General features: G+C 37.9%; 1 protein-coding gene across 1 annotated transcript; it reads right to left on the reverse strand.

Annotated features, from left to right (window-relative positions):
- Positions 1-167: 167 nt before the first annotated feature.
- On the reverse strand, positions 168-11,368 carry LOC110214977 (stromelysin-1-like). Its single transcript, XM_020996147.1, has 10 exons — positions 11,226-11,368; positions 10,047-10,291; positions 9,796-9,944; positions 8,794-8,919; positions 7,483-7,647; positions 6,852-6,984; positions 5,822-5,955; positions 4,307-4,466; positions 1,664-1,767; positions 168-551 (listed from the first exon to the last, which is right to left on the reverse strand). The coding sequence occupies exons 1-10, from the start codon at positions 11,325-11,327 to the stop codon at positions 436-438; spliced, it is 1,434 nt and encodes a 477-aa protein (XP_020851806.1). The 5' UTR covers positions 11,328-11,368; the 3' UTR covers positions 168-435.
- Positions 11,369-12,782: the final 1,414 nt, after the last annotated feature.

Consider the following 12,782-nt stretch of genomic DNA (forward strand, 5'->3'; position numbering starts at 1 on the left):
GCAAAGGTTTGGTGGCTGTTTGAAGATACCTTGTAGTCAGGATCACTTCCTAGGTATGTTTTGGCCTAGAAGGCCTCTGAAATCCCTTCCAAATCTGAAATTTTGCAATTCTGTGAAATGATTAATTTTCAAACCAATCAAAGTAAATTATAGGTAGAAATCTTTATTGAATAACAAACAATAACTTATTAAGGCACATTCTCCTGTCTATTGCACATTAGTGTTTTCCTCTGTATCAGCGGAAACCTAGCAAAGGTAAAAAAAGAGAAAAAAGGAGAAATATGGCTCAACTTGATATGACACAATAAATTAACACACTTTTAAGGCACAGATATCAGGCTTGTATTTTCCCCTGGTCCTTGCACATTCATCAGAAAATGAACCATTTTCATCCTCAACAGCTTTAGTGAAGAGGGCTTTGACAATGCCCTCATTTTATGACAGTCTCTCTTCACAATTAAACCAGCTGTTACTCTTCAGGGTTCTGGTCACCATCTGAGCATTAGGATCAAATTCAATCTGGGAGGATCCGCTGAAGAAATAGAAGAACCCTGGAAGTAAAAGCAAGGGAAACAATTAGCTTTTTTTTCTAACAAACAAAAACTTAGAGAATATACATAACCCAGAATCAGACATTATTCTCAAAATTGGTACTAGAATTTTTGTCTCTTTGCTTCCCTTTCTCCTAATGCTCAAAGAGGAGATTTTCTCAATCCTTCTGATAAGTTTTTGTTGAATTGAATTATTAAACCGTAGCATCATAGGAATTAGAGCTGGAAGAGATTTTAGAAATAATCTCATCCAATACCTTCCCTCATGGAACAAAAGAGGAGACTAAAATCCAGAGACATTGCCTCTTCCTCAATATCACACAATTGGTAAGCATCAGGACTATATTTAAACTAAAATTTCCTGACTCTAAATTCATCTTGCTTTTTTCTTGGAAAATTCCATGCAAGGGAAAGGAATAAGCATTTTTAAGTACCTAGTATGTGCTAGACATTGTGACAAGCACTTTATTGATATTATCTCATTTGATTCTCACCACAACCATGTGAGGTGGGTACTGTTAATATCCTCATCTTACAGATGAAGAAGCTAAGACAAACAAAAGTTCAGTGACTTGCCCAGAGTCAACCAGCCAGTATATGTCTAAGACTGGTTTTGGACTCAGATCTCCCTAATTCCAGGCCCAGTGCTCTATCCACTGCATCGCTTAATTGATCTTTCATGGTTCCTTTTTTTTTTTTCAAAAAAATCACTATAATGAAGACTTTCCTGTATTTGTATACCCACAAAAGAATACAAAACATAGCAACTCAATACATGAATTAGTGAGAAAGCATTATATTTTTGTCTGCATGCAAAATGGCATTTAAAATTGTTACAATTATCAGCATAATTAAGATTACACTGTACCCCCCCAATACTATTGTCTCAAATAGAAACTTAATTGCATCAAAACTGTTGGTGAGAGGTGGGGAAAAGTTGGAGAAGATGGTCTGAGTTATGACTTAACTGCTTTAATTTTCTACCACATTTTAAATTTGCAGAAAGTGCCACAGTCTAGCCAGAAGTTGAATCAAGTAGAAAATATTTAAAACCCTCCTGCTATAATAAAAATGCACATGCCTTGTCATTGTTGAAATCTCTAATATCTTACCAAATGCCTCAAAAACAGCATCGACCTTCTCGTCAACTCCTGGAAAATCAGTTGCTATCTGTCTGGGATAGCCATGGTCCATGGCATGTCTCTTTTCATCATACCTAATCAAAACAAAATGAATAAAGATTAGAATGTAAGATCCTTGAAGGCAGGGAATGGTTCAATTTGGTTTGATTTTCTTAATCAGTATCTATTGACTGATTGCTTGATTATCCTAGTGAGGCTGAAGACACATCCTAGTGGCACAGGCCAGCGCATTCTGCTGAATTTATTTAGATTGCCATATAAGAAGTCAAACATTTGAAGCTTTTCCCGGGTCTATTTCCAGCAGTCTTTTGCTATATTCTTCAGTTTTAATTTTTCCTAAATAAGCATTCAATGTAGCCTCTGGGGACAGGCTCTTTTCTTTTAATGTTCAATTCACAAATGACTGGTTTTATATTTTAGCCCTGCCAACTGACTAGGTGGGTCATCCTGTTTAAATGTTTAACAGTCTTGAAAAGAAATGTCAAATAATTCTAGGCCTCAAAATATTTTATTTGTCCTGTGTAACTTTCTTAGATTTGCAAGTTTAAATTTACACAGTAAATTTAAGGTTTCTAAATGGAGATTTAAAGCAATTGTTGCATCCTGCCTATGGGTCTGTACTGCCCACAAGCCCTACCAAATACCATCATCAACCCACCTTTAATCAACCACCTCCAATTATTAGAAGCAGAAAGGAGCTCCAGATTGGCGGTGGGGCAGTAGAGGGAGAAAACAATTTTAACAGAAAGAAACGAAAGTATAGTCCTGGATTGGACCATGACAACACAGCTCCTTCTAAGGAAGATGTGGTAAGTATGCTATTATAATAAAATACGCATTTCAGAGCATTGTCTCATTCAGGGATTTTTGAGTTCCAGTTGGAAGTACTCAGATTTCTACCTCTCCCCATCAATATCAATTTGCCAGGTGAGGAGTGTGACAGTCTGAGAAAAGTTATAACTCCTCTTGCTGGGGAATTTCTGGGGTTTTGTAAACGTAGACTACTGCCTAGGATATGTGTGTGTGTGTGTGTGTGTGTGTGTGTGTGTGTGTGTGTATTGAATCATCAAAGAGAAGGAGGAGGACAAATACATTATTCTTTAGTGTCTCTTTCTCTGGTCAGAGCCTAGTTGAGCTGTCAATCAGTAATTCTTGTACTGAACTGTAAATGTATGGATAGCACCAGCCTGGCCCAGTGACATTGTATATCAGCAAAATTTCTGGTAGGTGACAATCTAGAAATTAATTCCTAGTCTGGGCCAAGAAAGCACAAGCACTTGTCTAAAGTAAATCTACATGGCAAATCTACCATGTCCACATACAATGTGAAGTGTAGAATAGAGGCAACTGTCTGCAGTATAAAAGGAAAATAAATATATTTACAATGATTGGTGATATATCAGAAGTAAGTGTATGATTCACCTCTGCTATCCATTTACCTTTTGATGTGTTTCCTATGAAAGTCACAGATCAAATAAAAGGGGTAGGTTCTGGGGAAGTGGTACTAGAAAGGTGAGGATAAGCACAGTAAATGCACCTTGGGCCCATTGACTAATCCCTAGTAGGTTTGCTGGGATTTCATTTACACGAACAGAACATTTATTTAGCCACTGCCCCCCACTACCTTCCTTGGCTTTCTTTATTGTGAAATGAGTATCATTTCCTCTCTTTCTCAGAGGCTGACAATGATGATAAATATGAATGTCTATGTGAAGCACTTTATTTACTTCCATTTTGTTTTGCTTTTAAGAAAGAGCAGCCCTTACAGAGAACATAGATTGTCCTTCAATTAATCAAAAGAGAATTTATTGAACACTAGCTATGTGCTCAGCCCTGGGGTAGGCACCTTCAGACACAGATGGACAAGACATGTTCCTTTCCCTCAAGTATGTTATTGCCTAATTAGGGAGACACACACACACACACACACACACACAAATAAGTGTTGGCAGTACAAATCGGTATAGAATCAAGTGCTAAATTGAGTGGTGGGGACTGTCAGTACAGCAGTAGTTAAAAGGAGAGGGAGACTGATCGCGATCTGGGAAGGCATGGTGGGGATTGTGGAAGCAGACTTGAAGAATTGGCATAGTTTTGAAAGGAAAGAAGAAAAAAGGAGGGAATTCCAGGCAAGGCACAGGTAAGCATATGTGAAATATGTCTATTCAATATAGAAACTAAACAAGAACAGTGCACGATGGAAGCATAAGAATTTTTATGATAAATTCAAGGTTTTGTAATAAAGTAAAAACTTACACTTGATTGGCTAGATTCCCTGTTTTCCTGACTCTTTATGACCCCATTTGGGGTTTGCTTGGCAAAGATACTGGAGTGGTTTGCCATTTCCTTCTCTAGCTCATTTTACAGATAAGGAAACTGAAAAAAGAGGGTTAAGTGACTTGTCCAGGATCACACAGCTAGCAAGTGTCTAAAGCCTCATTTGCACTCACCACTTTGTCTCCTAGCTACCCTATTAGATCTCCAAAAGGGAGTAATTTCTACACCATAATGAGGTACCAGGGTAGGACTTCACTGAAGGACTGGGGGGTGGGGGTGGGAAATAATAGTGTAGCTCTTTAAACTTCATAGTAATATGTTCAAGTTGTGTCTTACCTCCAGTAAATGTCATTCACAAAGAAATATGTTTTTTGTTTTTCTTTGTGGAAAAATGCTGCATCAATCTTCTTTACGGTTCGTGGAAAGCCCAGAGTATAGATATCTCTCGGGTAACCTGGCTGGATGTCACTTCCTCTGACAGCCCAGAACTTGCTTTCTATGAAGAAAAATCCATAGCAGCTTTGAGTGAGAGAGAGGTCAAAGTTCTTTACTGTTATTTCATTTTAGAAGTACATTTTGATGAAGAAATAGCATAGAAAAAAAAAAGTTGAGTCAGGAGACTTGGAATTTAATTCTTGCTCTTCCCCTGAGTGGCTGGGTAACTTATTTGAGTCATTTTGATCTCTCTCTATATCTGAGTTTCCTCATCTGTGAAATGGGGACAGTCATACTTATCCCTATTCTTGTTTTGAAGATCAAATGAAAACATGTATGTGAAAATCTTAGAAGTCTTAAGTGTCATGAAATGTTATGGTTTTACAGTAGCTAAAAAGAAAACACAAGCCTTTGTATGAAGTTTGAAAATAATATTTAACACTAATAACATTAGCTAACATTAATACAGAATCTACTATTTACACAGTAGTTACAGTGCTGGGCCTGAAATCAGGAAGGCTCATCTTTCTGAGTTCAAATCTGGCCTCAGACACATACTAATATGTGACCCTGGACAAGTCATTTAACCCTGTTTGCCTCAGTTTCCTAATCTATAAAATGAACTGGAGAAGGAAATAGCAAACTGCTTCAGTATCTTTGCCAAGAAAACTCCAAATGGGGTCACAAAGAGTTGGACACAATTGAAAAACAACAAAATAAACCAGACTTGGTACTTAGCACTTTACAAATTGATCCTCCTCCACCCTGGAAGGCAAGTATTATTAATATTATTATCTCCATTTTATAGTTGAGGAAACTGAGGCAAACAGAAGTTAAGTGATTTGCCCAAGATCACACAACTATTAAGCAGTTCCAGTGGCCAGATTTGAACTTGAGTCTTCCTGACTCCAAGCATAGTACTGTATCCACTATACTACCTACCTGCCTTATCGGGCATCTTATTAAATGAATTTGTAATCTATTATTTCGCATGCTTAAGCAAAGAAGGGCAATTTTGAGATAGAAAGTTGTAATTTTGGATTCTTTAAAAAAAATAGTAACTTCAAGAAGTGATATTTAAATCATGTTCCAGCAGATATTGTGTTTCCTTATAATTCTCAGGAAAGAATGTGTTTCATAGAGAGTCAAAAACCATTAGGTCTAGAGTCAGAGGACCCAGAGTAGGGCAAGTCACTTACCATCCCCAGGCCTCAGTTTCCTTTTTGGAAACGTTGAGTTTGATTAAAGATCCTTTCCACCTCTCAGCCCTATGATTTGTAATCTCCCACATCATTTAGGCATTAGAACTGCTATGTTATGTACCGATGGATAAAAATGATTTGATAAAGTAAGGAAAATCCAAGTCTTATTAGGATTTACCCCAATTAGTTAAAGAAATGACTGTCCAATAATTACCTTTAAAAACAAAAACCGTGTCCTTGGTAGTGAGTTCATAGGCAGCATCAAAACCCGATGGAAGAGAGGGCCAATAAGCAGACAGCAAACAGAGTGTCGGCTCTATACTGTTGGTGGACTTCCGCCAAAAGTACCTGAAACCAGTTTTAAAAGAATTCCACACATCAAACATCCCATTAGTTTTAGATATTTGAGAGATTACCAGCCACCTTATCTGAGGAAGGGGGAGATGGGGAGTGAGGGTATGGAGAGGGAGGGCTCTCCTATTGGGTGGTCAGAAGAACTTTCTCCTCAATCCCCTTTTCTCACAGGTATTCTCTCTCCTGCTAAGTGCCTTCATACCCTGACCAGTGCTCACATTATCCATGCTGCTCCTATAGTAGGTTAGAGAAGGGTTGATCAATAATGGCACCAGCTCGTCTAGGACACCCCTTGTGCTACGGGAGAAATGTGGGGGCTAAACAACTCTGCAGAGTCTCTCTATCTAGCCTCTCTGTAACCCACTCTTAATCTACCTTGAGAACCTGTAGTGGGCTGCCCTCCATAGGGTGATGGGGCTGTGTGCACTTTGTATCTGACCTGTGGAAGGCAAATATGGCTACATGTTGATTTATTAGTAGGGTGTATTTTAAAATTTGGCCACTTAGCATTTCTTTGGGCAGATGTACAAATGTCACTACGGATCTATAGATCAGTCAGAATAAATCAATGTGGCTGGATGAGACTCCAGCGGCAAGACATCTGTACTGTTCTTGGGGTCAGAGGACATAGGTTGACCCTGGATGCAACTATCTTGAGCCAACATCAGTCACATTCAAGTCCGAAAACATGATGCTCATCATTTAGAAAGAGAGAGACTATCTAGGGAATGCAGACCAGATCTGGATTTGTTGACTGTCTAGAGGAAAAATTCCGGTATTGAATGTTCAGAAATTAGTGTTCAGATTTGGTTTTGTTCTGCTTTGTTTTTCTTTTCTTAGTTTAACAATTCTAAGAACTAGGTGAAGGGAAACGTTTCATCTGATCTTACTTGTCTTTAAAGAACAACATTTCTCCCCGAAGAGTGCTCACTGCATCAAAAGACATGTTTGGGTCACAAGTTGCTGGGTCCTTTTCAAGTGTCTCGTTTTCTGTAGATGTGGTAGGTGGTACTGATGGATATCCTAGAGGGAAATTTTGGGAGAAAAAAGGAAGTGAATGAGAATGTGAATGCAGAGACTTTTAGTGCCTCCTTGAAGGATTATGCTTTCAATACATTCGCAGTGTGCTTAGCTTAAACACATTTCATCATAGTTACATTTTCCCCAGGATTCCTCATCTCTGCCTGTTAGAAGACATAGCTTCCTTTGAGATTCAGCTCATGAGCTTTCACCTCCTCTAGAAGGTCTTTGCTGGTCCCCACAGCTTATAGTGCTTCCCCCTCTAAGACTCCCATACATTTCCTATTTATCTTGTATGTACTGATTCATATATGTTGTTTTCCTTATTAGAGTATAAACTCCTTGAGGGCAGGGACTATTTCTTTTTCTTTGTAATCCCAGCATTTAGCATAATGCCTGGCATGTAGTCATTCTTTAGTAAATGCTTGTTGATAGACAGACAAACAGAGAGATAAATCGAAGAACCCCTTAGAAAAAAATTGAACTCATTTCTGCACTCACCATAGAGAGACTGAATGCCATCAATATCATCCTGAGAAAGGCGGAACTTAGTGAGGTCTGTGTTTATGTCGTAGACTGGGTACATCAGAGCTCTGGTATCACTAGAATGTGCGAGACCCAGCGAATGGCCAAATTCATGAGCAACAGCAAGGAATAAATTGACTCCTGGTGGGAAATCATCAATTTTCAGTGACCAAAACACTAGTCTTTGAATTATCCAAACAGTAAACACATATATTATTTATGTTTATCTGTTGAGTTCATGCTATTCATGACCAAAATGGAAGCTCCAATCTCAATCTAGATGACTCTTTGCCCTTTCTAGGGCTAGTTGACCCAATCTAGTCTGAAAGTTTTTATTTAGTGTCCACTTCAACGTCATTCTCTCAATAAAGTGTTTATTTTTGTTTTCATTTCTATCACAATAACCATTTCCATTATTAGTGAACACTTAGAATATGGTTCATTTTCAACCTTGCAAGAGTGCTCTGAGACATATATAATTTAGTAAAGAATATAAACACTGAAGCATAGATACCATATTTTGGAACTGGAATATTCCGAAGATACCATAAAAGAGTGCCTGAGCTTAGATATAGTGAAATCTCAATTAATCAAAATTCCACTAAGTGGAATTCTCACCCAATCCCTCTGGCTGGGGATTTAGTCAGAAGAACCTCCTAGCTCTGCCTTTAGGTAAGCAAGATTCAATTTACTATATTATGCCTTCTACATCTATAATATTCTAGAAATTGCCACTGATAATTATAATCTTCAAGATGATGAGATCATAGATATAGGGCTAGAGAGCACCTTAGAGAACAACTAGTCCAATATGCCCATTTTTCAGATGAAGAAACTGAGTCCTAGAGACTTTTAAAAACTTGTCCAGGGGCAGCTAGGTGGTGCAGTGGATAGAGCATCAGCCCTGGATTCAGGAGGACCTGAGTTCAAATCTGGCCTCAGACACATAACACGTACTAGCTGTGTGACCCTGGGCAAGTCACTTAACCCCATTGCCTAGCTTAAAAAAAAAAAAAAAGACTTGTCCAAAGTCACATAGGTAGCAAGAGTCAAATCTTGGATCTAAAATCAGGTCCTGATTCTGAATCATTAGATAAAGTTCTTACTATGCTCACTATAAGCAGAAAGGTGAATTAATATGCTTTTTAGAGTCAACAATGATGATATAAAACAAAAAATTTTCTAATCAACTCCTAAAAATGCAACTAACAAGGTCATTCCATTTCCAGAGCATTCTAGTTAATCATCATTTTTATTAAAAACCACCCTAAGGTAATTTTAACCTACCACTCTTATCTTCTGTCCATTTTTCATCATCATCCAGGTGAACATCTCCATTAATCTTAGGCCCAGGTGGATAGGCATGACCCAAGACTCCCCCAGGTCCATCAAAGGGTAGAAAATCTCCATGATCTAAGAGAAAAAAAGCCATCTTTTTTTTTTGACAGTGTTTTTCCCTCAGAAGCCTTGGAAACAATTATATCACATTGGTTAGAACACATGGTTATTTGCCTTTTAACTGGCTTCCTCTCCTCTGGCAAATCCCCTTGCCAGACAAGATTCTTTTCTATTTGTCTTTTTTTTTTTTAAAGTGCAGCTACTTTCCAGGCTGGCATGGGTTCATAGGATCATAGATTTAGAGCTGAAAAGGACTTTAAAAGTCGTGTTTTCAAAACTCAGTTTACATGCTACCTCCAAGGAGAGGTGTTTATAGAATGTCCCCATTGTTAGTTCCCAACCCCAATGTAAATGACTGTATATTTCTGTTAGGGTGTATTTTGCATACTGTTCTGTTTTTTACTTTGTTTCTCCAGCACCTACCCCATTGTCAAGTCCACGATAGGCATTAAATAAATACTTATTGATCAGATTTTATCCTAGATTTTATCATTGGAACAGACCTCAGGGACCATCTAGTTCAACCCCCCCTCCCATTTTTTTTAATAGATGAAGAAGCTGAGACCCAGCAAGGATAGGTAAGTTGCCTAGGTTCACATAGGAAGCATCAGAGGCAGAATTTGAGCCCTGCTCAAATTTACTCCAGACCTAGTGAGCTTCCCATCTTACTATGCTGTCTACCAGTTGTTGAATTAAATCTAACCCCCTCATTTTATAAATGAGGAAATTGATTTCCAGTGAATTTAAGTGACTGGCTCCAGATCATACACATAATAATTGGCAGATCCAAGAATTGAAATCTAAACCCTCTGGTTTGAATGCAGGATTCTTTCTACTGTGGAAAGAAGGCAGGAGAATGGAAGAAAGGGAGGGGAGAATCTTGTTTTTTACCTTTTACAGCAAAAGAGATCATTATGTCAGCCTCTCCTTCATCGAGCCTGGTGAATGTGAGGGGAGTAACATCACTCCAGACTTTCAGAGCTCTCTCTATGGCAGTGTCTACATCAGTTTGTTTCATATCAGTTGTGTAGTTCACAATCCTTTATTAAAGAATGAAGAAAATTAACCCACAATCATTACTTTTCATATCAGAAGTAAATGATGAAGTTAAGACTCCAAGAAACCTCTGCACCAAACATTACCTGTACGTAACCTCATTTTTTTTCCATTTAGACATATAGGGAAAGAAAGCATAAGAAGAAACATCAGGAAATCCACATCTGGGCTTCTTCATCATCTCCATAGTATCATCATCCAAATTCCCAGTCACCTTCAAGCCTAAGAACCTTTGCATCTCTCGTATTTTTGCAACGACAGGGCTACTGCTCTTCATACGAACAAACTGATTCACATTTTTTTCAAGGTGGTAGAAGTCTTCCAGGTATTTCTAGTGGGATAAGAAGTATAATTATTTAGTCACTCCTAAGATTTTTTTTTACCAGGTATTACTATTAACAATAAGAAATAGCATGGCATAATGGATAAAAAGCCAGCCTTGGAGCCATGAAGACTTGGATTCAAATACTGCCCTGACACACACTGGCTGTTTAAATAAGGATAAACCACTTAATTTCTCGGTGCCTCAGGCAACTCTCTAAAACTATAATTATAGATAAATTGTCAGTTTATATCAATGAAGAGAATTTTCACACTAGAAATTCTTACACTAATGAAACCACAGGTTTAAGTAATTAAAAAAGATAGTACTAATAATATTGTTAGTATCGTTGAAATAATGTTATTCTATTGCTTGTATCTCAACCCATTTGAAGTATTTCCTCTAGCTTTTCCAAATGAAAGTGAATTGATTGTATACTATCACTTTATTCTTCAATTAAGCATTCATTTCCATTGTTTTTTCTTCATAACTGACTTTTAAACTTCACAGTGAATGGGTTTACTACACAAAGAAAAGTAAAGTGTATTAAATAAAGAAAGAAAAAGAACACTTTGGATTTAATTGGGTGGCTTTCAGGTGAATTTATCTAGACAATTTCCTTAATTTTCCACATCCCTTAATAGTATAGACCTCTCCATGGAGAGGATCGAGATGAACATCTATCTCCATAAGACTTTTGCCTTTTCCAAGAGAAATATTATCAGCTAAATGTTTTTAACATAAACAGAAAGCTTCCTACTTACTTGTTTTAAACTATGGTCCTTTGACCCTTAAATATGCCTAGATACTGCCCTTCATTCAAGCCATTTAAGTTCATTAAAAAATAACAGGAAGGAAAAGGTCATTTCTCCAATTGATCCACTGTACTCCTGTCTGCTTGCCTGCCTGCCCTGCAGAAGTGAAGCCTGTCTTCCTACATTACCTGGACACGATCCATGCTCAGTTTTCCAACTGTGGCTGCTGGGTCCAGAGGGTAGGCTGCAGAAAATGCCAGGTATAACAGGAGAACTGGAAGACTCCTCATTGCGATCTTCTAATGCTGGTCTTTTAGCAAAGCTTGTCAGATTCTGCCAACTATCTTTCCTGCATGCCTCAATGGCTCCACTTTTATAATGCTCCCTGGTGTTTTGTTGACATGACCCACTGGCTTGAGTCACAGCTGAGCAGTAGCAGAAACCATCCCTCCAAAATAAATAAAAAAGGGTGACACAGAGTTTTTTTCCCTAATTCCTCTCAGCTTTCCAATTTTGCAATGCTAAAGTGTGATTAAGATGCAGGAAATGTTTCCTATGCTTTCATGAAGGAAAACTTCAATCTCTGCATCTGGACATAAAAATTACACTAGACCCTCTAATAGAGGGGGTTGTGTGTGTGTGTGTGTGTGTGTGTGTGTGTGTGTGTGTGTGTGTGTGTGTATTTCATGGGGAAGACGATGACTTTGTAAAAATTCAAAATGGGTCAGTTTTTTTTAAAGCAAGGCAGTTTTCTGCCCAGTTCATTTTAATTCTTAATGCAAGTATGTATACACAGATAAGTAAAATACAAGTCCCAGCAGAATGTAAGCTCCCTGAAGGAAGGGATAACTTTATTCTTTTACCTTTTTATGGCAGTTCCTGGCACAATGCTTGGCACATAGCAGAGTATATTAGTATAAATTAAATTGAATAGGAGAGGAAAAATTGCAGGACAACTGACTAATGATCATTACAGTGAACATCAAATAATTAATTCACAGAATTTTAGAGTTGAAAGGGCAGCTAGGTGGCTCAGTGGATAGAGTGCCAGGCCTGGAATTAGGAAGACTGATATTTCTGAGTTTAAAACTGGCCTCAGATACCTACTAGCTGTGTGATCCTGGGCAAGTCCCTTAACCTTGTTTGCCTCAGTTTCCTTATCTGAAAAATGACAGGGAGAAGGAAAGGCAAACTATTTCAGTATCTTTGCCAAGAAAACTCCAAATGGAGTCATGAAGAGTTGGAAACAACTGAACAAAATTTATTCATTCATAGAGTTGAAAAGAATATTAAAACTAATTTAGCCTGGTTCTTATCCAAGGTATGATTTCACTCTACATCATGTATTCAGTATATGATTATTCAGCCACTATTTGAGACTTCCAGGGAGCTCATTACATGATGAGGCAAGCCATTTCATTTTTGAACTGGTCAATCTGTTAAAAAGTTGTTTCAAAGTGAACCTTTGGGAGAGGGTCCAGTATATAGAATCTGAATGCATTTGGGTATATTCTTTATTTCCCTGGCTTATAAGTCCCACCTAGGAGACCTGAGGAAATATATGCCTGGTGACTCCAATATGCTGAGATTACAGATTATAATAAATATTAAGGGAGGAAAGTTATCCTTTCGTTATTTTAAATCAAAAGGCAATATAAAACAAAACTAGATCTAACCACATCATTCCATTCCTCAATAAACTCTGATAGCTCCCTATTACCTCCAGGATTAAATATGAGATCTTC

This window comes from Phascolarctos cinereus, unplaced genomic scaffold (assembly GCF_003287225.1).
Source record: "Phascolarctos cinereus isolate Bilbo 61053 unplaced genomic scaffold, phaCin_HiC Scaffold_726;HRSCAF=1367, whole genome shotgun sequence".
Lineage (NCBI taxonomy): Eukaryota > Metazoa > Chordata > Mammalia > Diprotodontia > Phascolarctidae > Phascolarctos > Phascolarctos cinereus.